General features: G+C 45.9%; 1 protein-coding gene and 1 pseudogene across 10 annotated transcripts in view; both read right to left on the bottom strand.

Annotated features, from left to right (window-relative positions):
* Positions 1-2,276: 2,276 nt before the first annotated feature.
* The window catches only part of PHACTR4 (phosphatase and actin regulator 4), a 144,231-nt gene continuing 120,051 nt past the window's right edge, over positions 2,277-26,456 (bottom strand). For all 10 annotated transcript variants that reach the window (XM_063667116.1, XM_063667112.1, XM_063667122.1 and 7 more), the window contains 6 exons: positions 25,568-25,721; positions 13,985-14,040; positions 12,200-12,261; positions 11,419-11,556; positions 10,118-10,194; positions 2,277-6,113 (listed from right to left, as the gene is read on the bottom strand). In XM_063667116.1, coding sequence (XP_063523186.1) covers positions 6,098-6,113; positions 10,118-10,194; positions 11,419-11,556; positions 12,200-12,261; positions 13,985-14,040; positions 25,568-25,721 — 503 coding nt within the window. In that variant the 3' untranslated portion in view covers positions 2,277-6,097. The remainder of the gene's footprint in view (positions 6,114-10,117; positions 10,195-11,418; positions 11,557-12,199; positions 12,262-13,984; positions 14,041-25,567; positions 25,722-26,456) is intronic.
* On the bottom strand, positions 24,693-24,811 carry LOC129023996 (U6atac minor spliceosomal RNA; annotated as a pseudogene).

The following is a 26,456-nucleotide window of genomic DNA, read 5'->3' on the forward strand; positions in this document are numbered from 1 at the left end:
GAGATTAGGGAGTGGTGATGACTCTTAAAGAACATGCTGCCTTCAAGCATCTGTTTAACAAAGCACATCTTGCACCGCCCTTAATCCATTTAACCCTGAGTTGACACAGCACATGTTTCAGAGAGCACCGGGCTGGGGGAAAGGCCATAGATCAACAGCATCCCAAGGCAGAAGAATTTCTCCTAGTACAGAACAAAATGGAGTCTCCTATGCCCACCTCTTTCTACACAGACACAGCAACAATCTGATCTCTCCTTCCTTTCCCCACACTTCCCCCCTTCTTTTCAACAAAACCGACATCGTCCTCATGGCCCGCTCCCCATGGTCGCTGTCTCTTCGGAGCTGTTGGGTACACCTCCCAGACAGGGTGGCGGGGCAGAGGCGCTCCTCACTTCCCAGACGGGGCCGCCGGGCAGAGGCGCTCCTCACCTCCCAGACGGGTCGGCCAGGCAGAGGCACTCCTCACTTCCCAGATGGGGCGGCCGGGCAGAGACGCTCCTCACTTCCTCCCAGACGGGGTGGCAGCCAGGCAGAGGCGCTCCTCACCTCCCAGATGGGGCGGCCGGGCAGAGGCGCTCCTTACTTCCCAGAGGGGGCGACCGGGCAGAGGTGCTCCTCACTTCCCAGACGGGGCGGCCGGGCAGAGACGCTCCTCACTTACTCCCAGACGGGGTGGCAGCCAGGCAGAGGCGCTCCTCACCTCCCAGACGGGGCGGCCGGGCAGAGGCGCTCCTCAATTCCCAGAGGGGGCGACCGGGCAGAGGCGCTCCTCACCTCCCAGACAGGGCGGCCGGGCAGAGGCGCTCCTCACTTCCCAGACTGGGTGGCCGGGCAGAGGCGCTCCTCACCTCCCAGACCGGGTGGCCAGGCAGAGGCGCTCCTCACTTCCCAGACGGGGTGGCGGCCAGGCAGAGGCACTCCTCACTTCCCAGACGGGGTGGCCGGGCAGAGGCGCTCCTCACTTCCCATACGGGGTGGCGGCCGGGCAGAGGCCCTCCTCACTTCCCAGATGGGACAGCCGGGCAGAGGCGCTCCTCACTTCCTCCCAGATGGGGTGGCGGCCAGGCAGAGGCGCTCCTCACCTCCCAGACGGGGCGGCCGGGCAGAGGTGCTCCTCATCTCCCAGACGGGGCAGCTGGGCAGAGGTGCTCCTCACTTCCTCCCAGAGGGGGTGGCGGCCGGGCAGAGGCACTCCTCACCTCCCAGACGGGGTGGCCAGGCAGAGGCGCTCCTCACTTCCCATACAGGGTGGCGGCCGGGCAGAGGCGCTCCTCACTTCCCAGATGGGGCAGCCGGGCAGAGGTGCTCCTCATCTCCCAGACGGGGCAGCCGGGCAGAGGTGCTCCTCACTTCCTCCCAGACGGGGTGGCGGCCGGGCAGAGGCACTCCTCACTTCCCAGACGTTGGGCGACTGGGCAGAGGCGTTCCTCACCTCCCAGACGGGGCAGCCGGGCAGAGGCGCTCCTCACATCCCAGACGATGGGCGGCCGGGCAGAGACGTTCCTCACTTCCTATATGGGATGGCGGCCGGGCAGAGGCGCTCCTCACTTCCCAGATGGGGCGGCCAGGCAGAGACGCTCCTCACTTCCTAGACGGGGTGGCGGCGGGGCAGAGGCTGTAATCTTAGCACTTTAAGAGGCCAAGGCAGGAGGCTGCTAGGTGGAGGTTGTAGCGAGCCGAGATCACGCCACTGCACTCCAGCCTGAGCACCATTGAGCATTGAGTGAGCGAGACTCCGTCTGCAATCCCAGCACCTCGGGAGGCCAAGGCAGGCAGATCACTCGAGGCTAGGAGCTGGAGACCAGCCCAGTCAACACGGCGAAACCCCGTCTCCACCAAAAATACAAAAACCATTCAGGCGTGGCAGCGCGCGCCTGCAATCCCAGGCACCCGGCAGGCCGAGGCAGGAGAGTCACAGGAGCCTGAGGCAGGGAGGTTGCAGCGAGCCGAGATCACGGCAGTACAGTCCAGCTTTGGCAACAGAGGGAGACCGAAAAAAGAAGGAGAGGGAGACCAAAGAAAGGGGAGAGAGGAGGGGGGAGGGGGGAGGGGGGAGGGGGAGGGGGGGAGAGGGGAGAAGGGGAGAGCTAATTTTTGTATTTTTAGTAATGACAGCGTTTCACCATGTTGGCCAGGCTGGTCTCAAACTCCTGGACTCAACTGATCCGCCTACCTCGGCCTCCCAAAGTGCTCTTACATATCATTTTTAAGCTGGATTTAATCTTTTGGGATAGAGTGTAATGTAAAAGAAAATACCTCACACCAGAATAGTATAGTTGGTATTTAAAAATTCTAAAATATTTAATAATTAATATTGATGGGAAGACTGATATACAATGCAATTATTTATTTTACAAGGAGATTCTATACATCAGGGAGGCATCTTGAAGTACAATACATCAGGATTTCATTTCTTCTTTACATTATGATTGTGAGTTTCCATATAAGTTGGTACTTACATGGAAAGGGAACACAAAATCCATTTTTATATACATAAAAACAAAACAAACACCCAAAGAGACTTGACCCCCAAAATGTCTTGTTTCACTTGAAAATAACATGAATGAGATGAAAGATGAACCAGATTACTTGGTGATGCACAGAAGGCGAACAAGTAGCTCAGGAAATCAAATCCTGTTTCAAGCTTGGCACCTTAAGGGTAAGAAAGGTAGTGAAAGAAGGGTTCGAAAATATCATCTCAAGCTACAAAAAATGCTGGCAGAAGACAGTCTCCAAACCAATAAGATAGAATGGTTAGAAGTCAAGTTAGAGTTATTGTGTGGCTACCTTATATCCAGACCTCTAATAGACTGAGTGCAATTGTCACTTATTTTCCCTCAGTTATCCCAAGTGTTAGTAAACTTCAAGGAGGCTGGGCATGATGACTCACACCTGCCATCTCAGAACTTTGGGAGGCGAAGATGGGCAGATTCCTTGAGCCCCGGTGTTCGAGACCAGCCTGGGCAATATGGCAAAACCTCATCTCTAAAAAAACACAAAAATTAGCTGGGCCTGGTGGCACATGTCTGTAGTCCCAGCTACTTAGACTGAAGTGGGAGGATCACTTGAGCCTGGGAGGCAGAGGTTGCTCTGAGTCAAGATTGTGCCGCTGCACTCCAGCATGGGTAACAGAGTGAGACCCTATCTCCAAAAACAAAACAAATCAAAACCAAACAAAAAACTTCAAGGAAGGCTGGGCACGGTGGCTCATGCCTGTAACCTCAGCACTTTGGGAGGCCGAGGTGGGTGGATCACCCGAGGTCGGGAGTTTGAGACCAGCCTGACCAACATGGAGAAACCTCATCTCTACTAAAAATATAAAATTAGCCAGGCGTGGTGGCTCATGCCTGTAATCCCAGCTACTTGGGAGGCTGAGGTAGGAGAATTGCTTCAACCCGGGAGGCAGAGGTTGCAGTGAGCTGAGATTGCGCCATTGCACCCCAGCCTGGACAACAAGAGCAAAATTCCATCTCAAAAACAAAACAAAACAAAACAAAACTTCAAGGAGATGTAGATTCAGCATTCTTTCTTTCTTTTTTTCTTTTTTTTTTTTTTTGAGGTGGAGTCTCGCTCTATTGCCCAGGCTGGAGTGCAATGGTGCAATCTCGGCTTACTGCAACCTCCGCCTCCTGGGTTCAAGTGACTCTCCTGCCTCAGCGTCCTGAGTAGTTGGGATTACAGATGCGTGCCACCACGCCAGGCTAATTTTTGTATTTTTAGTAGAGACAGGGTTTCACCATGTTGGTCAGGCTGGTCTCAAACTCCTGACCTCGTTATCTGCCCACCTTGGCTTCCCAAAGTGCTGAGATTACAGGCGTGAACCACCATGCCTGGCCTAGGTTTTGTTTTGAATTGATATTCTGTTTCTTCAGCAAGTCCACATAAGAATGTGGATATGAAAGGATGAAAATCTACTGAAAGATTACATACAGAACAAATAACAGGGACCCACAGAATAAATCAGAAGAAATCTATGAAATAGCCACAACTTCTTGAACATTAAAGTGAAGGGGAAAAAAGCCACATTCATCAGGTTAAACAGAAGCTATTAATTTTTTTTCTTCCATTTATAGTGTGGATAGGAATTAAAGCAAAACAGTGAGACTGTATGGTTTTCAATACAAGTTCAAAGAAAGCAACAAAATCTTCTGTTTTAGGAAATCATACTAGTATCTATTACAAATGCAGAAAGCAGGGGGGCTGAGTCAATGCCCCAGCACCAACCATACTGGTTATAGTGTGGAAGAGGGGCGGGTGAGGTGGAAGCTGCCAGAGAGAGTCAGCAGGAGGATCAGCACTGGAGTGAAGAGGAAGCACGCAGCAGGAGAGGGCAAAGAGCACTGAGAAGAAGAGGGGAGCAGTGGGCCATGATTGTGCCCTCCTTGCTTCTCCAGAGACCCTTTCCTATGCAGCACCCCACACCCAGCCAGACCTTATTGTGATTCTGGCTGGAAGTGTGGGGACCGACAGCTCATAAATGCTCCCACAGAGTTGATACAACTCTGCTTTAAGGAGGAGAATACATTTATTGGTCGAAGTGATTTAGAGAATATCATTTGGTAAATAAAACTACAATAGCCCATAAAATGTAACCCACTAGTTTTCTGCCACGTTAGCATTAATATTAAGGCTTTTTTTTTTTTTGAGATGGAGTCTCGCTCTGTCACCCAGGCTGGAGTGCAGTGGCGCGACCTCGGCTCACTGCAACCTCCACCTCCCAGGTTCAAGCAATTCTCCCGCCTCAGCCTCCCCAGTGGCTGGGACTACAAGGCACAAGCCACCATGCCCGGCTAATTTTTTTATTTTTCAGTAGAAACAGGGTTTTGCCATGTTGGCCAGACTGGTCTTGAACTCCTGAACTCAGGTGATCCACCCGCCCCAGCCTCCCAAATTGTTGGGATTACAGGCGTGAGCCACTGAATCTGACTAAGGCTTTTTTTTTTTTTTTTTTTTTTTTTTGCAAGGAAGGAATAAGGGGATTTATTGAAAATGAAAGTACACTCCACAGTGTGGGAGTGGGCCTGAGCACAGGGGCTCAAAAGGCCTTTCTTGTTTTTGTATATAGAAAATATACAAGCTTTCTCATCTAATCGATTTTTTTTTTTTTTTTTTTTTAAGACAGAGTCTCACTTTGTTGCCCAGGCTGGAGTGCAGTGGGCATGATCTTGGCTCACTGCAACCTCCACCTCCTGGGTTCAAGCGATTCTCATGCCTCAACCAGGTGCCACCACACCTGGCTAATTTTTGTATTTTTAGTAGAGATGGGGGTTTCACCATGTTGGCCAGGCTGGTCTTGAACTCCTGACCTCAGGTGATCCACCCACCTCGGCCTCCCAAAGTGCTGGGATTACAGGCATGAGCCACCACGCCTGGCCTCATCTAACCAATTTGGATTCTGGTTGGAGTTCAGGAAAAACTAAGTTCCCATTACTTCCAGATTATTTTAAAATAAAAAATCATGATGACTTGTGAGGAAAAGGAAGAACATGTCAGATCCTGAGCTTCCTCTCAGGCTTGAGTGCCTCAAGAGGACTGTATTGCTGTGTTACGAGAGGTACAGTGCAATGCTTTCATCTGATATGCCAGTGTGGTAAGAAGGCTTTCCCTGGAGGTAGAGACTCTTTTATCAGAAGGTTGGGGGTCTCCAGAAGATTTTCCCCACCAGGAATTGGATTTGATGGCTGGAATTTAGAGCCTACACATTTGGGTCTCACAATCAGGGCAGGGCAGGTAAGGCTAATGGTGCAAACTGTGTCTCAGCACAGGCAGTCATCTAGGGGAAGGGGTGTGGTGCAGCCAGTAAAACCTGGAACCTGCAAGTGGTTCAGAACTTTGGTGGCCAGTAAGGGAAAAACTCCTCAAGTATGCTACAATATTGAAAGGTTCAAAAGCACTGACAAAGTGTTGTTTTGCTCCAGCTGCAGCACATAAGACTCTGTTCCAGTGAAATGCTACATTAAAAGTGCTGTCCACCTCAGAAGATCCCAGAGGACGCAATTCTGGCTGTGCTGGGAAGTGCTAAAGTTCCCTCCATATGTCACTTTGGAGAAGGAAGCAGCAAAGCAGCCATGTTGAGTTCCTCTCTCAACCTTTGGCATCATGGACGATGGTAGCTAAAAGAGATTAAAAAAGAGACAAGTTACCACATGATGTACATTGCTTTGCTATTAATGTATCAGTAGTAATGAAATGTTATACCTAATTAACACTGCCTTTCCTCTGCTCTAATTCTACCTGACTTTTCTGTTACATCTGATACTCCTCATCTGCTTCCTTCTTTCTTAAAACTCTTCTCGGCTGGGCGCGATGGTTCACGCCTGTAATCCCAGCACTTTGGGAGGCCGAGGTGGGCGGATCACGAAGTCAGGAGATTGAGACCATCCTGGCTAACATGGTGAAACCCCGTCTCTACTAAAAATACAAAAAATTAGCTGGGCATGGTGGCGTGCACCTGTAGTCCCAGCTACTCGCGAGGCTGAGGCAGGAGAATGGCGTGAACCCGGGAGGCGGAGTTTGCAGTGAGCCGAGATCGCGCCACTGCACTCCAGCCTGGGTGACACAGCAAGACTCCGTCTCAAAAAAAAAAAAAAAAACAAAGAACTCTTTTCTTGGCTTCTGTAACACTATCTTTTCCGTAATTTTCTCTCTTCTTCAATTGATCTTTCTCAGTATGCTGTCCTGGTTCATTTTCCTCTGTCTACCCTTTAAATAAAAAACAACTTTCCTCGGCCAGTCACAGTGGCTCATGCCTGTAATCAATCCCAACACTTTGGGAGGCCAAGGTGAGAAGATCATTTGAGACCAGGAGTTTGAGAGCAGCCTGGGCAACATACGGAGACCCTGTCTCTACAAATGATCAAAAAGTTAGCCAGGTGTGATGGCCTGTGCCTGTAGTCACAGCTACTGAGGAGGCTGAGGTGGGAGGATGGCTTGAACCTGAGAGGTTGAGGCTGCAGTGAGCCACGATCACGCCACTGCACTCCAGCCTGGGTGACAGAGTGAGACCTTGTCTCAAAAAAACAAAAACAAAAAAAATCCCCCCTAAAGGTCCACTATCTTCTTTCATTTGTATCTTGAGACTTTGCTTTCTTTCTGGATTCTAGGCTGCATATCTAATGGTCTTCTAGGTATCTCCATGTATCATAGCCTCCTCAAACTAAACACATGCAATTTATTTTCTAGCTTGTTTATTGTCTGCCTTCTTCTTTTAGAATAAAAGCTTGGCCAGGCATAGTGGCTCACACTTGTAATCCCAACACTTTGGGAGGCCAAGATGGGAGGATCACTTGAGGCCAGGAATTCAATACCAGCCTGGGAAGCATAGTGAGACCACATCTCTATTAAAAAAAGAAAAAAAAAGAATAAAGCCTCATTGAGGACAGAGACTTTATCTTATTTCCTGCTGTATCCCAAGGACCTAGCACTATACCTATCATGTGGTAGGTGCTCAGTATTTGTTGAATAAACTTAACTGTTCAGCTAAACTCCTTATCACCTTCACAGACCTCAAAAAATACAAGTTAAAAATATCAGAGTCATTTTGACTACTCCTTTATTTCATCTCTGGAATCCAACAGATTGCCACATCTTGTTGATTCTACGCTTGAAATGTCTTTCAAATCTATCACCTTTGCATTCTCACTATCTCTGGTGTGAGCTACCACTATGCTCACTATGATTATTTCAGACACTTCCTGTTTCCCTTGCTGCTAGTCTCTTCATCCTTCCATATCATCTTCCTTGTTTGCATCAGAGCTTGTTCTGAAATACACAGAATTTCCTGCTTATGAACTGCCAATGGTTCCAACATCCTAGCACAACAGTCAAAGCATTGCGAGGGACTGCAACCCATTTTCTAGCTTATTTTCACCACACTGCCCCAAACATCCTCTGATCCAGCTACATTTTCTGTTACCCAGAAACACCATGTGTTTTCCTCTCTCCCATCGTCTTGCTTAAGCTGGTCCTTCTTTTTCTTTTTTTGAGAGACAGTCTTGCTCTGTTGCCCAGGTTGGAGCACAGTTGCGCGATCTCGGCTCACTGCAACCTCTGCTTCTGGGGTTCAAGCGATTCTCCTGCTTCAGCCTCCCAAGTATATGGGACTACAGGCATGCCACCATGCCCGGCTAATTTTTGTATTTTTAGTAGAGATAGGGTTTCACCGTGTTGGCCGGGCTGGTCTCCAACTGGTCTCAAGTGATCCACCTGCCTCAGCCTCCCAAAGTGCTGGGATTACAGGTGTGAACCACTGCGCCCAGCCTATACTGGTCCTTCTGCTTACAAGGTTCTTTCCTTCCTTTTTGTTCAGATTAATTTTTTTTATATACCTTAAGATCTAGCGTAAGTGTCACAGTCTCTATAACTCTTTCCTTTAGCAAAAACTGTTCTTTTTAGTAATGGCATCTTTGTTGTCCAGGCTTCAGTGCAGTGGTGTGACCATGGATCACTGCTACCTCAATTTCCCAGGCTCAAGTGAATTTCCTACCTCAGCCTCCCGAGTAACTGGACTACAGGAGCGTGCCACTGCACCTTTTGGCTATTTTTTTTTTTTTTTGAGACGGAGTCTTGCTCTGTCACCCAGGCTGGAGTGCAGTGGTGTGATCTCGGCTCACTGCAAGCTCCGCTTCCCAGGTTCAAGCAATTCTTCTGCCTCAGCCTCCTGAGTAGCTGGGACTACAGGCGCCCACCACCATGCTCAGCTAATTTTTTGTATTTTTAGTAGAGGGGGGTTTCACCGTGTTAGCCAGGATGGTCTCGATCTCCTGACCTCGTGATCCACCTGCCTCGGCCTCCCAAAGTGCTGGGATTACAGGTGTGAGCCACAGCGCCCGGCCGCACCTCGCTAATTTTTTTTTTAAGTTTATTTTTTGTAGAGATGGGGCTCACTATGTTTCCCAGGCTGGTCTCAAAGTGATCCTCCCACCTTGGCCTCCCAAAGTGCTAGGATTACAGGTGTGTACTACTGCGCCAGGCCCCTGCCTAAATCAAAAAATAGATTTTTTTTTTTTTTTGTAGGGATGTAGTCTTACTATGTTGCTCAGGCTGGTGTCAAACTCCTGTGCTCAAGCGATCCTCCCGCCTCAGCCACTCAAAGTGTCGAGATTACAGGCATGGACCACTGCACTCAGTCTCATTTGCCTCTTTTTGTAAATGTTCTAAGAATCATGTAAAGATACTTTCACTGATTCCATTTGTGGCTAGCTGATTCTTTGGATATGGGTGGGTCCTTAATCACAACTGTAATTTCAAATCAAAACACTTGATTTGTTGGCTTGTTGGCTTTGTTGGATTTCTTGGCTTGTTTCATGAAGACAGCTAATTAAAATGTTGTTTATACATTAAGTTGGTAAGATCAACTGTGCTAGACAGAACCGAAACCAGAGAGGGCAAGATCTTGTCTAACTTAGCACAGTCTCCTCATTTATAACCTGAGAGAGTAAGGTACAAGGAAGAGAGCACCTCATATCCTTGAAGTCATTGATTTTTTTCTCCGAATCTTGGTTCTGCAATTTACTAGCAAGTCAACCAAGTTACTTAACCATTGTGAGCCTCCGTTTCCTCAGTGATAAAATGGGGATGTTAACACATCTTGCATGTTTATTACAAAGATTAAATAATATACATGAAATGCCATAATCAGAATAGGCATTTACTTATTTATTTTTTTTTTGAGATGGAGTTTTGCTCTTGTCACCCAGGCTGGAGTGCAATGGCACGATCTCAGCTCACTACAACCTCCACCTCCCAGGTTCAAGTGATTCTCCTGCATCATCCTCCCTAATAGTTGGGATTACAGGCGCCTGCTACCAGGCCCAGCTAATTTTTGTATTTTTAGTAGAGATGGGGTTTTGCCATGTTGGTCCGGCTGGTCTCAAACTCCTGACCTCAGGTGATCCACCTGCCTCAGCCTCCCAAAGTGCTGGGATTACAGGCGTGAGCCACTGCACCTGGCCTAGGCATTCACTATTGCTTCTTACTTTTTATCCCTTTGAATGCAGTCTTGCAATCAACACTGAGTGTTTTCCTTTTTACTGACGTCATTAGAGCCCTTCATATCTTAACAATTTTTTGGAAAACTCTACCTAGCACATATATGACTGGGTCTTTTGGGTCTTACCGTGTAAAATGTTTGCTCTCTTCATGAACCTCCATCTCGGAGCTTTTAAATTCATTTAATTCTTTTCTTATGGCAGCCTGTGGAGTAGAAACAAAAATGTTTCAGCTTCTTCTGGCTGCTTTGCACAGCAGTGTAACTTGTCATTTTTCTGTACTGTGTTTAACTTTGTAAGTCACTGCAACCCCTCACAGGCAACCCAGACACGAGGTCAACACAATGATACCCATCTGTCTCATAATAAAACTAAAATTTCTAGTTTAATCAAAATACTTGAAAATCTTGAAAGATATATTGTAGCTTTTATAGTTTTGTTTTTGTTTTTGTTTTTTCCTGAGATGGAATCTCGCTCTGTTGCTGAGGCTGGAGTGCAGTGGTGCAATCTCAGCTCACTGCAACCTTCAGCTCCTGGGTTCAGGCGATTCTCCTGCCTCAGCCTCCCGAATAGCTGCGATTACAGGTGCGCACTACCACGCCTGGCTATTTTGTATTTTTAGTACAGACAGGGTTTCACCATGTTGGCCAGGCTGGTCTTGAACTCCTGACCTCAAGAGATCTACCTGCCTCGGCCTCCCAAAGTGCTGGGATTACAGGTGTCAGCCACTGCACCTGGCTAGTTTTTTTTTTTTAATTTTAATTTTTAATTTTTATTTTTGAGGTGGAGTCTCACTCTGCTGCCCAGGCTGGAGTGCAATGGCATGATCTCGGCTCACTGCAACCTCCACCTCCTAGGTTCAAGCAATTCTCCTGTTTCAGCCTCCCGAGTAGCTGGGATTACAGGTGCATGCCATCACACCCGGCTAATTTTTGTATTTTTAGTAGAGATGGGGTTTCACCATGTTGGCCAGGCTGGTCTCGAACTCCTTACCTCGAGTGATCCCTCTGCCTTGGCCTCCCAAAGTGCTAGGATTACAAACATAAGCCACCATGCCTGGCCAGCTTTTATAGTTTTTCACAGCATTATAAAAATGAAATATTGGTAATTACTAAAATATATAGCCCAAACTCCCTCTAACCAAACAACCACTGTTTGAAATGTATTTATTCCTTCCAGTATTTTTACTCTGTGATATAGCAGGGATTTTCTTTCTTTCAGTATTGGTAGTGAAGTAACCAAAACATACTGAGTTAGTATAACGTTTTGACTTGTTCAACTTGGCATTTTGTATCTTGATTTGAAATTTAATATTATATTAAGACTAGAAGTTTTGTTTATGGTTCTCCCTTCTAGTTAGTATCTTGGATCCTCCAAATAAAGAGAAAAAGAGAAAGAGAAAAAAAGCAAGAGAGTGCTTTCCAGGTACCTTGTCAGCAGGGGTCAGTTTGGTCCAAGGTTTGTCGGCTCGCCGGTCATAATCTTGAGCATCTGTTACCTCTACATATTCATTAAACCTCAGAATCTTCCTGGCAAGGAGTTCAGCCACAGTTGGCCTTTGACTGAGCTGAAGGAAATGGAGCCTCTTAGTTCACCAAGCCAATAATTAGGCATCAATCATGCATTCAAATTGCCTCTAACCCAGTGCTTCAATCTTCATTGGAATCACCTGGGGGAGCTTTAGACACTGTTGATCCCTGGAGGTCCCACTCCCAGTGATTATGGTTATCAGGTGGTTTTTTGTTTTGTTTTTTTTGAGACAGGGTCTTGCCTTGTCACCCAGGCTGGAGTGCAGTGGCACAATCACAGCTCACTGCAGCCTCAACCTCCTAAGCTCAAATGATCCTCCTACCTCAGCCTCCCAAGTAGCTGATATTACAGGCACATACCACCATGCCTGGCTAATATATCTTTTTTTTTTTTGTAGAGGTGGGGTCTTGCCATGTTGCCCAGGCTGAAAATTCATTTTTTTCTTTTTCTTTTTCTTTTCTTTCTTCTTCTTTTTTTTTTTTTAAATGTACACACAAGGTTTCACCGTTTTCCCCAGGCTGGTCTTGAACCCCTGGGCTCAAGCAATCCTCCTGCCATGGCCTCCCAAAGCGCTGGGATTACAGGCACAAGCCACTGTGCCTAGCTGCGAATTCATTTCCAATCAAATAGGCCATCCAAATATAACACATATAGTTAACTGAACACACAGGCAGTAGTACCTTTCTAGTGAGCCGACGTTTAATTTCTCGTTTTTCTGCCTGACGATCAGCTTCATTTTTAGCTACAGTTGACAATCAGAAGGAAAGAATATTACTCACAAATGACAATTTGCATATCAAACTTTTAGTAATTACATTACAGATATTTCTTTTTTGTTTTTTTTTTGAAACGGAGTTTTGCTCTTGTTGCCCAGGCTGGAGTGCAATGGTGCAATCTTGGCTCATTGCAACCTCAGCCTCCCGAGTTCAAGCGATTCTCCTGTCTGAGCCTCCTGAGTAGCTGGGATTACAGGCACATGCCATGCCCAGCTGATTTTTGTATTTTTAGTGGAGACAGGGTTTCATCATATTGGTCAGGCTGGTCTCGAACTCCTGACCTCAGATGATCCGCCCGCCTCGGCCTTCCAAAGTGCTGGGATTACAGGCGTGAGCCACCGTGCCCAGCCCAGATATTTCTTTTTTTTTTCTTTTTTTTTTTTGAGATGGAGTCTCGCTTTGTCACCCATGCTGGAGTGCAGTGGCGCAATCTCGGCTTACTGCAAGCTCTGCCTCCCGGGTTCACGCCATTCTCCTGCCTCAGCCTCCCGAGTAGCTGGGACTACAGGAGCCCGCCACCATGCCAGCTAATTTTTTTGTATTTTTAGTAGAGACGGGGTTTCACTGTGTTAGCCAGGATGGTCTCGATCTCCTGACCTCGTGATTCACTCGCCTCGGCCCAGATATTTCTTATAGGCCCAAATCAGAATAAAATACTAACTTTGGGGATGGCTAAACAAAACAATTTTCTTGTCAACGATACAAATACTTAAGAGCAAGAGTCAGCAAACTATGGTACCACATCTCGCCAGTTGCCTGTATTTTTCCTGCCCATGAGCTAAGAATAGTCTTCACATTTTAAAATGGTTTTGTAAGTACCTATTATGTATAGTTGTTCATTTGCTTTTTGGCCTGCAAAACCCAAAATGTTTACTATATACGCTTTAAGGAAAAGCCTGAAGATTCTTGCTCAAGAGTAACTGCTAAGAATGGACAATGGCGATCACACTGAGTTTTGTGTGATATGTCTATAAGGGCTCCCACACTAGAAAATTTACTAAGTGATTAAGTTATGTATACCCAAGTAGTGCTGAGAGAACAGGGGATAGATTGGTCAGACTGAACATGCTCAAAAATAGCCCTAAGGAAGCCCAAACCTTCTCAGTGAGGAGACTTTTAAGGCCAAATTTCACTCTATATTCTGGAAAAACAAATCAAATATGTACTAGATTAGAATGCTATTTCAGGAAGTTAATTATGTACACAGACAGCAAATTAAATATATGGTCCCATTTGGTAACTACAGAGGTAAGAAAGTCTTAAGGGATTAAACCAAGAAGAAAACTGCTGCATTTGGGACTTGCTTTGGGCCCCAGCCCTCACATTCTAGGAATAGGAAGGTCTCCATATGCACAGCTACCTCCTTAGCTCCCTGAACACAGAAAAATTGGGCACATCTCCCATATACTGTCAAATCCTCCCAAATGCCCAAGGCAGTTCCAGGATACGGTGAGAACACTGAAACAAAGCTTTCTAGAGTATCACAGCACACTAAACAATACCATAATAGCATCTTCCAAAGGAAGCCTGGTAAGCTCTGTTCCTTCATGGGGAAATAAATAGTCCTTGCCTGGCTGGAACACTCTCCCTTAGCCCTTGTAGCAAATGCTTCCTTTTTCTTTTATGTATATTAAAGTCAGAAACATACAAAGAAAATCTATACAACTTTATTTCCATAACTGGACTCACGTTGCAATATATTGCGTTGTTCTAGTTCTTCTGGTGTTGGTCTTTGACTCAGTCGCCTAAAAATGAGATAAATAAAGGTAATGTTTATGTTAAACCTCCCAATCTTGTTTATAAAGATTTTTTTGGTCACAGTATATATTAGCCCCTATATAAGTAAGAAATCAACAAATTTTCAAACTGATATATTTCATTTATTTATGATTGTTTATAAAACAATTTCACATTAAAAGTGTTAACACAGATATCACATTATAAAAAGGAACTGTATATGCAAACAAGTGGCCAGGATTCTAGTTCTAGACCTTGATAAGAGCTATTAGCACAAAAAAGTTCAGTTAGACCTTGAGTGTCCTCATCTGTGAAGCAAAGGTTTGGACTGAACTGGTGGCTCCTAAACAAATTTGCTCCTTCAGAAGCATTAGAGACTTTTTAGAAAACACAGATTCCCAAGAAATGTTAACAGAAATTCTGATTCAGAAAATCAGGATGAAAAATGAAATTACATGTATCTATATATAAATTTTTTTTTTCACAAAACTTCTCCTATGACTCAGATGTCCCTCTTTAGATTTTGTTTAAAATTTTTTAAAAATAGAGATGGGGGTCTCACTCTGTTGCCCAGGATATCCTGAACTCCTGGGCTCAAGCTATCTTCCCGCCTTGGCCTCCCAAACTGCTGGGATTATAGGCGCAAGCCATTATGCCCAGCTAGGTTTTTTTTTGAGATGGAGTTTCACTCTGTCGCCTAGGCTGGAGTGCAGTGGTGCAATCTCGGCTCACTGCAAGCTCCGCCTCCTGGGTTCATGACATTCTCCTGCCTCAGCCTTCCAAGTAGCTGGGACTACAGGCGCCTGCCACCACGCCTGGCTAATTTTTTGTATTTTTAGTAGAGACGGGGTTTCACCGTGTTAGCCAGGATGGTCTGAATCTCCTGACCTTGTTGATCCGCCTGCCTCAGCCTCCCAAAGTGCTGGCATTACAGGCGTGAGCCACCATGCCTGGCCGTGCCCAACTAGGTTTTTAAATCAGTGGTTTAGGAACCACTGGAATTTAAGTTTGTCTCTTTCTGGGTGATATTCTATAATTCTATGATTTAAATCTCAGTCTTCTCTGTGAAGCATTTGATAAAGTTATCTCACCTCATCACAGTTCTGAGATGTTATTCACCAATAACAATTTGTTGCCCAGGTGTGGTGGCTCATGCCTGTAATCCCCAGCACTTTGGGAAGCTGAAGCGGGTGGATCACCTGAGGTCAGGAACTCAAAACCAGCCTGGCCAACATGGTGAAACCCCGTCTCTACTAAAAAATACAAAAATTAGCCGGATGTTGTGGCATGTTCCTGTAGTCCCAGCTACTCGGGAGGCTGAGGCAGGAGAATGCTTGAACCTGGGAGATGGAGGTTGCAGTGAGCTGAAGCTCACGCTACTGCACTCCTGCTTGGGCGACAGAGTAAGATTCCATCTCAAAAAAAAACCAACAAAAAACTACAATTTGTCATTTCTGGAATCAGAAAGTTATTCATTTCTTACTTTTAATTTATACTTCTCAGACAGTATTTGGGCTAATTAGCTAGTACTTGGCAAATTTTTCAACTCTTTTGTTGCTTGAATAAGCAACTTCCAGTCCCATTCTATATACAACTTTTCTTTCTGAACAAGACCTTCCTTTTTTTTTTTTTTTTTTTGAGTCAGGGTCTCACTCTGTACCCAGGCTAGAGTGCAGTGGTGCGATCACAGCTCACTGCAGCTCCACCTCCTAGGCTCAGATGATCCTCCCTCAAGGACCTTCCATTTTATTTATTTATTTTTATTTTATTTTTATTTTTTTTTAGACAGAATCTTGCTCTGTCGCCCAGGCTGGAATACAGTGGCTTGATCTCGGCTCACTGCAACCTCTGCCTCCCAGGTTCAAGCGATTCTCCTGCCTCAGCCTCCCGAGTAGCTGGGACTATAGGTGCGTGCCACCATGCCCGGCTAAGTTTTTGTAGTTTTAGTAGAGATGGTGTTTCACCGTGTTAGCCAGGATGGTCTCAATCTCCTGACCTTGTGATCCACCCGCCTTGGCCTCCCAAAGTGCTAGGATTACAGGCGTGAGCCACTGTGTCCCGCCCCATTTTATTTTTTAAAAAGTATGTATGTATGTATGTATGTATGTATGTATGTATGTATGTAGGTACGTATGTATTTATTTATTTAGAGACTGGGCTGGCTAATTTTTTTATTTTTGGTAGCGATGGAGTTTTGCCGTATTGCCCAGGCTGGTCTCAAATTCCTGGGCTCAAGTGATTCACCCAGCTCAGCCTCCCAAAGGGCTGGAATTAGAGATGTGAGCCACCACACCCAGCTGGACCTTCCTGTTTTTTTTTTTTTTTGAGACAGAGTCTCACTCTGTCGCCCAGGCTGGAGTGCACTGGCACCACCTCGGCTCACTGCAACCTCAGCCTCCTGGGTTCAAGTGATTGCCCTGCCTCAGCCTCCTGAGTAGCTGAGATTACAGGCGTGTGCCACTAGGCCCAGCTAACTTTTAATAGAGACGGGGTTTCACCATGTTGGTCAGGCTGGTCTTGGACTCCAGACCTTAAGTGATCCTCCTATCTCAGCCTCCCAAAGTGTTGGGATTACAGGCATGAGCCACCATGCCTGGCCTGGGCCTTCCTTTTTAAATGTTCTTTGGAAAAAAAAACAACAAAAAACAAACCAGCTTTAATACGATATAACTGACATACAATAATACTGTAAATATGTACAACTGTATACATATTTAACATGTACAATTTGGCCACTTTTGCCATATATCACCTGTGAAATCATCATCACAATTGCAAGAATGAACATATCACTCCTGTATTTATTTCCTTTCCTTTCTTTTTGAGACAGAGTTTTGCACTGTTGCCCAAGCTGGAGTGCAGTGGCGCGACCTTGGCTCACTGTAACCTCTGCCTCCCCGGTTCAAGTGATTCTCCTGACTCAGCCTCCCGAGTTGCTGAGTACAGGCACCTGCCACCATGCCCGGCTAATTTTTTTTGTATTTCTAGTAGAGACGGGGTTTCATTATGTTGGCCAGGTGGGTCTCGAACTCCTGACCTTGTGATCTGCCTGCCTTGGCCTCCCAAAGTGCTGGGATTACAGGCGGGAGCCAATGCACCTGGCCCCCCTTTTCTTTTTTTTTGAGACAGAATCACTCTGCTGCCCAGGCTGGAGTGCAATGGTGCAATCTCGACTCACAACCACCTCCGCCTCCTAGGTTCAAGCAATTCTTCTGCCTCAGCCTCCTTAGTAGCTGGGACTATAGGCACGTGCCACAATGCCTGGCTAATTTTTGTATTTTAAGTAGAGACGGGGTTTCGCCATGTTGGCCAGGCTGGTCTTGAACTCCTGACTTCAGGTGATCTACCCACCTTGGCCTCCCAAAGTGCTGGGATTACAGGTGTGAGCTACCACGTCCTGCCTGTATTTGTTTTCTAGGGCTGCTCTAAGAAATTACCACAACTGGGTGGCTTAAAAAAACAGGAATTTATTCTATCATAGGTCTGGAGGCTAGAAGTCCAAAATCAAGGTATTGGTAATGTTGGTTTCTTCTGGAGGCTCTGAGGGAGAACCTGTTCCATGGCTCACTCCATGCTTCTGGTGGCTGCTAGCAATCCTTAATATTCCTTGGTCTATAAACATATCATCCATGGCCGTGCGTGGTGGCTCATGCCTATAATCCCAGCACTGTGGGAGGCCGAGGTGGGTGGATCACCTGAGGTTAGGAGTTCGAGACCAGCCTGGCCAACATAGTGAAACCCCATCTCTACTAAAAGTACAAAAATTAGCTGGGCATGGTGGCAGGTACCTGTAATCCCAGCTACTTGGGAGGCTTCAGCAGGAGAACTGCTTGAACCCGGGAGGCAGAGGTTGCAGTGAGCCGAGATCACACCACTGCACTCCAGCTTAGGCTACAAGAGTGAAACTCTGTCTCAAAATTAAAAAACAAAAAACAAAAAACTGTATCATCCCGACCTCTGCTCTGTCACATGGCAGTCTCCCCGTGTATGTCTGTGTCCACATTTCCTTCTTCTCAAATAACACTAGTTATTGGATTAGAGCCCACCATAATCCAGAATGATTTCATCATAACTTGATTATACCTGCAAAGACTCCACTTCCAAGTAAAGTCACATTAACAGGTACTGGGGGCTAGGACTTGAACATATCTTTTTGGGAGACACAATTTTACCACCTATAAACCCCATTCCATTTCATCACATTCTTTTATAATTTCATCCTCCCTAACCCAAGTCAAATAATGATCTGCTTTCCATATAGATTTTCTAAAATTTTATGTAAAATGGACTCACAGTATATGTTCTTTTTTGTCCAGCTTCTTTTACTTAGTATAACTGAGATCTACCTAAGTTAGTGACATTGGCAATCATTTTTTCCTCTTTATTGCTGAGTAGTATTTCTTTGTTTTTGCAGAAATGGAGTCTCGCTCTGTTGTCCAGGCTGGAGTGCAGTGGTGTGATCTCAATTCACTGCGACCTCTACCTCCTGGGTTCGAGCAATTCTCCTGTCTCAGCCTCCCCAGTAGCTGGGATTACAGTTGCAAGCCAACACGCCTGGCTAATTTTTGTAATTTTAGTAGGGACAGCGTTTTACCATATTGGTTAGGCTGGTCTTGAACTCCTGACTTCAGGTGATCCACCCTCCTCAGCCTCCCAAAGTGCTGGGATTACAGGCATGAGCCACTGCGCCCTGCCTGCTGAGCAGTATTTCATTATATGAATATACCACAGATTGTTCACATCTATTCACTTATTGATGGATGTTTGGGCTGTTTCTAGCTTTTGGCCATTACTAATAACAGCCAATGGAATGGCTGGAACATATGTAGAAGTATGTTCAATTTTTTAAAAAACTGCCAAAGTGTTTTCCTAAGTACTTCTATTATTTTACATCCTTATTACCAGTGTATGAGAATCCAGTTGCTCCTCATCCTCAGCAACTCCTGGTATTGTCTTTTATTTATTTATTTATTTTTTTGAGACAGAATCTTGTTCTGTCCCCCAGGATGGAGTGCAGTGGCCTGATCTTGGCTCACAGCAACCTCCGCCTCCCGGGTTCAAGCAATTATCCTGTCTCAGCCTCCTGAGTAGCTGGGATCACAGGTGTGCACCACCACACTCAACTAATTTTTGTATTTTTAGTAGAGACGAAGTTTCAACATGTTGGCCAGGCTGGTCTTGAACGTATGACCTCATGATTTGCCTGCCTCGGCCTCCCAAAGTGCTGGGATTTCAGGTGTGAGCCACTATGCCTGGTCTTGTCTTTTATTTTATTTATTATTTTTATTTTTGAGACGGTCTTACTTTGTCACCCAGGCTGGTATGCAGTGGTGCGATCATGGCTCACTGCAGCCTTGACCTCCAGGGCCCAAGGGATCCTCTCTCCGAGTAGCTGGTAATACAGGCATAGGCCACTACACCCAGCTAACTTTTGTATTTTTTGTAGAGACAGGGTTTCGCGATGTTGTCCAGGCTGGTCTCAAGATCCTGACCTCAAATAATCTGCTTGCCTTGGCCTCCCAAAATGCTAGGATTACAGGTGTGAGCCACTGCACCAGGCCTATATTGTCAGTCTTTTTTGTTTTGTTTTGTTTTTGAGACGAATTCTCGCTCTTGTCCCCCAGTCTGAAATGCAATGATGCGATCTCAGCTCACTGCAACCTCCGCCCCCTGAGTTCAATTGATTCTTCTGCCTTGGCCTCCTGAGTAGCTGGGATTACAGGTGCGTGCCACCACGCCCAGCTAATTTTTTGTATTTTAAATAGAGATGGGGTTTCACCATATTGGCCACGCTGGTCTTGAACTCCTGACCTCAGGTGATCCGCCCACCTTGGCCTCCCAAGGTGCTGAGATGACAAGTGTGGGCCACCGCACCTGGCCTTTTTTTGAGATGGAGTTTCGCTCTTGTTACCCAGGCTGGAGTCCAATGGCGCGATCTCAGCTCACTGCAACCTCTGCTCCCCAGGTTCAAGCGACTTTCCTGCCTCAGCCTCCCAAGTAGCTGGGATTACAGGCATGTGCTACCACGCCCAGCTAATTTTGTATTTTTAGTAGAGATGAGATTTCTCCATGTTGATCAGGCTGGTCTCAAACTCCCAACCTCAGGTGATCTGCCTGCCTCAGCCTCCCAAAGTGCTGGGATTACAGGCGTAAGCCATCACACCCGGCCTTGTCAGTCTTTTAAATTGCATAACTTTAGCCATCCTAGTGTACTCGTGGTGGTCTCTCATTGTGTGTGTTTTTTTAAATTTCAATCTTATTTTATAGTGATAACACTTACTATGAGATCTACCTTTTGAACAGATTTTTAAGTGTACAATACAGTATTATTATTATTTTTTTTGAGACGGAGTCTCACTCTGTTGCCCAGGCTGGAGTGCAGTGGCGTGATCTTGGCTCATTGCAACCTCTGCCTCCCAGGTTCAAGCGATTCTCCTGCCTCAGCCTCCTGAGTAGCTGGGATTACAGGCACACGCCACCACGCCCGGCTAATTTTTGTATTTTTAAGTAGAGATGGGGTTTCACCATGTTGGTCAGGCTGGTCTGGAACTCCTGACCTCGTGATCTGCCCGCCTCGGCCTCCCAAAGTATTGGGATTATAGGCGTGAGCCACCACACCTGGCCAATACAGTATTAACTATTGATTGATTGATTGATTGATTGAGACAGAGTCTCACTCTGTTGCCCAGGCTGGAGTGCAGTGGCACGGGATCCCGGCTCACTGAAACCTCTGCCTCCCGGGTTCAAGCAATTTTCCTGCCTCAGCCTCCTGACTAGCTGGGATTACAGGTGCCTGCCACAACACCCAGCTAATTTTTGTATTTTTAGTAGAGATGGGGTTTTATCACGTTGGCCAGGCTGGTCTTGAACTCCTGACCTCGTGATCTGCCTGCCTCGGTGTCCCAAAGTGTTGGGATTACAGGCGTGAGCCACCGCGCCCAGCCTACAGTATTAACTATAAACACAATGTTGTACAGCAGATCTCTAGAACTTACTCATCATGCATAACTAAAACTTTATACTTATTTATTAGCAACTCCCTATCACCCCTGCCTTCAATCCCCGAGCCCCTGACAACTACCCTTCTACTCTCTGCTTCTATAAATGTGACTATTTCAGATACCTCACAGAAGTGGAATCATGCAGTATTTATTGTTCTGTGACTGGCTTACTCATATTAATGTCCTCAAGGTTTGACTATGTTGTTAGCATATTGTAGGATTTCTTTCTTTTTTAAGATTAAATAATATTCCACTGTATGTATAAACTATATTTTCTTTTGAAATGGAGTTTCTTTTGCTCTTGTTGCCCAGGCTGGAGTACAGTGGTGTGAACTCAGCTCACTGCAACCTCTGTCCCCCGGGTTCAAGCGATTCTCCTGCCCCAGCCTCCCGAGTAGCTGGGACTACAGGTGCCTGCCACCACCTGGCTAAATTTTTTGTAATTTTAGTAAAGATGGGGTTTCACTGTGTTAGCCAGGATAGTCTCGATCTCCTGACTTTGTGATCCGCCCGCCTCGGCCTCCCAAAGTGCTGGGATTACAGGCATGAGCCACTGCGCCCGACCCATGTTTTTATATTTTTAAAGGTAGGAAAAAAAAAAAGAGAGAGTTTATATGGCCATCAAATCCATATATATATATATATATATATATATATATATATATATATACACACATACACACACATACACACACATACACACATATATTAAATATAACTATATTTATGCCCTGTCTAGTATATAGACTACTGGGCTTAAGTAATTCTGCTGCCACAGCCTCCCACGTAGCTAGGACTACAGGGGCATGCTACCATGCCTGGCTATTTTATTTATTTATTTTTTGAGATGGAGTCTCACTCTGTTGTCCAGACTGGAGTGCCATGGTGTGATCTCAGCTCACTGAAACCTCTACCTCCTGGGTTCAAGTGATTCTCTTGCCTCAGTGTCCTGAGTAGCTGGGATTACAGGTGGGCGCCACCACGCCTGGCTAATTTTTGTATTTTTAGTAGATGGGGTTTCACCATGTTGGCCAGGCTGGTCTGGAACTCCTGATCTCATGTGATCCACCTGCCTCGGCCTTCAAACGTGCTGGGATTACAGGTGTGAGCCACTGTGCCTGACCTATTTTTATTTTTGTAGTGATAGAGTCTTACTATGTTACTCAGGCTGGTCTCAAACTCCTGGCCTCAAGCAATTCTTCCACATTGGCCTCCCAAAGTACCGGGATTATAGGCATGAGCCACTGCACCCTATCCTAAAATATTTACTATTTGGTTCTTTACAGAAAAAGTTTGCCAAATCCTGGCTTACAGGGTATAGGATTATGGCTGATTTATCTCTCTCTCTCTCTCTTTTTTTTTTTTGAGACGGAGTCTCTCTCTGTCACCCAGGCTGGAGTGCAGTGGCGCCATCTCAGCTCACTGCAAGCTCCGCCTCCCAGGTTCATGCCATTCTCCTGCCTCAGCCTCCCGAGTAGCTGGGCTACAGGCCCAGCACCACACCCAGCTAATTTTTTATATTTTTAGTAGAGACGGGGTTTCATCGTGTTAGCCAGGATGGTCTCGATCTCCTGACCTCATGATCCACCCGCCTCGGCCTCCCAAAGTGCTGGGATTATAGGCGTGAGCCACCGCGTTTGGCCATGATTTATCTCTTTTTTTTTGTAATTTTTCAAACTACCATATAATAAACATGTCTTTCTTTACTTTTTTTTGAGACAAGGTTTTGCTCTGATGACTAGGCTGGAGTGCAGTGGGGCATGAGCACAGCTCACTGCAGTCTTGACCTCCCCTTGATCGCCTGGGTCTTGACCCTCCTGGGCTCAAGCAATCCCCCTGCCTCAGCCTCCTGAGTAGCTGGGACCATAAACGTGTGCCACCATGTCTGGCTAAGTTTTTTGCTTTTTTGTCGAGACAGGGTCTTGTCATGTTGCCTCGAACTCCTGGGCTCAAGTGATCCGCCCACCTCAGCCTCCCAAAGTGCTGGGATTACAGGAGTGAGCCACCGTGCCCAGACTTCTCCCTTAATTTCAAAGTAGTCAGACCACAGAGGTCATACAGGCTGATAATTATGTTTAAGTAAAGAAATTGCAGAGAACAATTTCTGGATCCAAAAAGTGTCTATTAGAAGACAAAGGGAAAACTTGCCCTGAGGTACAGCATACACAGTAAAGCCAGGTGTCTTTTTTTTTTTTTGAGACAGGGTCTTGCTCTGTCACCCAGGGTGGAGTGCAGTGGTACAATCACAGCATACTGCGGCCTTGATCTCTCGGGCTCAAGTGATCCTTCTACCTAAGCTTCCAGAATAGCTGGACTAGAGGTATGTGCCACCATGCCCAGCTAATTTTTAAATTTTTTGTACAGATGGGATCTCACTATGTTGCCCAGGTTGGTCTGAAACTCCTGGGCTCAAGTGATCCTCCCACCTCAAGTGAGTCTCCCAAAATGTTGGGATTATAGGTGTGAGCCACCTTGCCCAGCCAAAACCAGGTATCTGCAATAGTACAGAAAAAGAAATTTTAATTAGTAGACATGATCAATTAATTATTTTGTAGGGAACTGTGCCACGAGTTCCAGCTCCTTATCCTTTCTTTATTGGGAGAAACATCTGTGTCAAACAAAAACCCGTCTATACAACCTGGATTCTTACGGTGTTACATATGCAGAAAGCTGGCTTGCATTCAGTTTCTCTATACTTTTGGTTCCAGTTGACTTGAAAAATATACTAACGCGTTGAAAGGAGGCAGTTACATGGAACATATGAAACAGATATAATGCAAATATGGGTGTGACTGTTAATTGGGTTGGCATCTTATGGTTAAGCAACCAGATAAAAAAAGTGACAGAGGAGCCTTTCTGTTCTGGGAACCATTCTGATTTCTGTAGAAACTTTTGCAAAACCATATGTCTGTCTCATGGTTTAAAGCTCTCACAGGCTGGCCGGGTGCGGTGGCTCACACCTGTAATCCCAGCACTTTCTGAGGCCAAGGCGGGCAGATCACCTGAGTCAGGAGTTCGAGACCAGCCTGGCCAACATGGTGAAACCCCATCTTCACTAAAAATACAAAAATTTGCCAGGTGTAGTGGTATGAGCTTGTAGTCCCAGCTACTCGGGAGGCTGAGGCGAAGCACTTGAACCCGGGAGGCAGAGGTTGCAGTAAGCCGAGATTGCACCATTGCACTCCAGCCTGGGTGACAGAGCGAGGCTCCATCTCAAAAATAAAATAAATAAAATAAAATAAAGCTCTCATAGGCAGCTACATCTTCAATTTCCAAATTCTTAGAGGATACCCAACTGTGTCCAATATATATTTTTTTGTTTCTTTTCTTTTCTATCTTTTTTTTTTTTTCAGATGGAGTCTCACTCTGTCGCCCAGGCTGCAGTACAGTGGCGCGATCTCGGCTCACTGCAGCCTCTGCTTCCTGTGTTCAAGCAATTCTCCTATCTCAGCCTCCCGAGTAGCTGGGACTATAGGCGCATGCCACCATGCCTGGCTAATTTTTGTATTTTTAGTAGAGATGGGGTTTCATCATATTGGTCAGGCTGGTCTTGAACTCCTGACCTTAGATCATCTGCCCACCTCGGCCTCCCGAAGTTCTAAGATTACAGGCATGAGCCACCACACCCAGCCTCTTTTCTTTTCTTTTTCTTTTTTTGTAAAGATAGTTAGATGCCACGTAGTTGGTGGCAATGCCTTGTATGTGTGTTGTCAGGCCCAAAGGGCCCCTTCCATCCTTGTCAAGTGGAGTGCTAACCTTCTCTCCTTTCATGCAAAACCCAATATGTATTTTTAAAAATTATACTCAAAGTGATGGGTGTGGTGGCTCACACCTATAATCCCAGGACTTTTGGAGGGGAACGTGGGAGGAATGTTTGAGGCCATGAGTTCGAGACCAGCCTGGGAAACACAGAGAGACCCTGTCTCTACAAAAAATTACAAAAATTAGCAGTGCATGGTGGCGCATGCCTGAGGACCCAGCTAGTCAAGAGGCTGAGGTGGGAGGGTGCCTTGAACCCAAGAGTTGGAGGCGGTGAGCTATGATTGAACCACTACACTCCAGCCTGGGTGACAGATCAAGACCCTGTCTGAAAAGAAAAAAAAATCGCACTAAAAAAGATAAATGAATACTCCACAACAAAGTAAACATATAGACTAGGTATAGGGGCTCACGCCTGTAATCCCAGCACTTGTGGAGGCCAAGGTGGGTGATCACTTGAGGCCAACAGTTCGAGACCAGCCTGGCCAACATGGCGAAACCCTGTCTTTGCTAAGAATACAAAAATTAGCCTGGCGTGGTGGCAGGTGCCTATAACGCCAGCTACTCAGGAGACTGAGGCATGAGAATTGCTTGAACCTGGGAGGTGGAGGTTACAGTGAGCTGAGATTGTGCCACTACTCCAGCCTGCGTGACAGGGCAAGACTCTGTCTCAGAAAACGAAACAAAATACACACACAAAAAAACACATCTAACAACATCTAACACAAATACTGGCATAACCAAATCAATCAAGCGAATCTAAGCAAAGGCCTACCGGATCAGTGTGTTTCCAATCTGGTGCCGTATTTCATTCCACTCCTCCTTGCTTTTACAAGGCCAAGAATTCAGGTTCAACTCTGGTTCACTGGGTCTGTGGTTCAACTTCATTGCCAGTGTGTCTTTCCTCTTCACTTTGTTGGCGAGAGCACCTTTGCACACAGGGAAGAAAAAAATGTAGAACTTGAGGCTTAAAGCCAAAGGTTCAACCTTACCTGGAGCTAGGCAAGAGTCTGAACAAATACAGTATTTAATTCCCAGTTCCCACCTGGCCTCAAATGATCCAGCCAAACACTGAGGTGGGGGTAAAGCTAAGGACACCTAAAAATCTTTTTAGCCAGATGGACTGAGATGGTTAAAAGGTATCTTTTCTATCAGGCCTCTACATTTTTCCTCCTTGGTAAGAGTTGCTACAGGAGAGAGAATCTAAGCATGGGACAGCCCTCTGAATTAAAACATAAAGGCTTTCATACTAACACCTCATAGTCTGTCTGTTTTTAAAGCTGCCTTTCTACTTTAATTAATCAGGACTCAATTATTTGCAAAGATGTGCGGGTATGAAAATGTTTATTTTTCTCTGCCCTGTGGCAATAAGTTCATTAGACCAAAGGGAAAACATCACTTTTATCTCTTCACCTTAGCCCATGTGCCACCTTTCCTCTACTCCATATTGTTGTTGGTTTTTGTTTGTTTGTTTGTTTGAGACAGAGCTTTTGCTCTTGTTGCCCAGGCTGGAGTGCAGTGTCACGATTTCGGCTCATTGCAACCTCCGCCTCCCAGGTTCAAGTGATTCTCCTGCCTTAGCCTCCTGAGTAGCTGGGATTATAGGCATGCGTCACCATGCCCAGCTTTTTTGTATTTTTAGTAGACACGGGGTTTCGTTATGT

Source organism: Pongo pygmaeus, chromosome 1, assembly GCF_028885625.2.
Source record: "Pongo pygmaeus isolate AG05252 chromosome 1, NHGRI_mPonPyg2-v2.0_pri, whole genome shotgun sequence".
NCBI classification, from domain to species: Eukaryota; Metazoa; Chordata; class Mammalia; order Primates; family Hominidae; genus Pongo; species Pongo pygmaeus.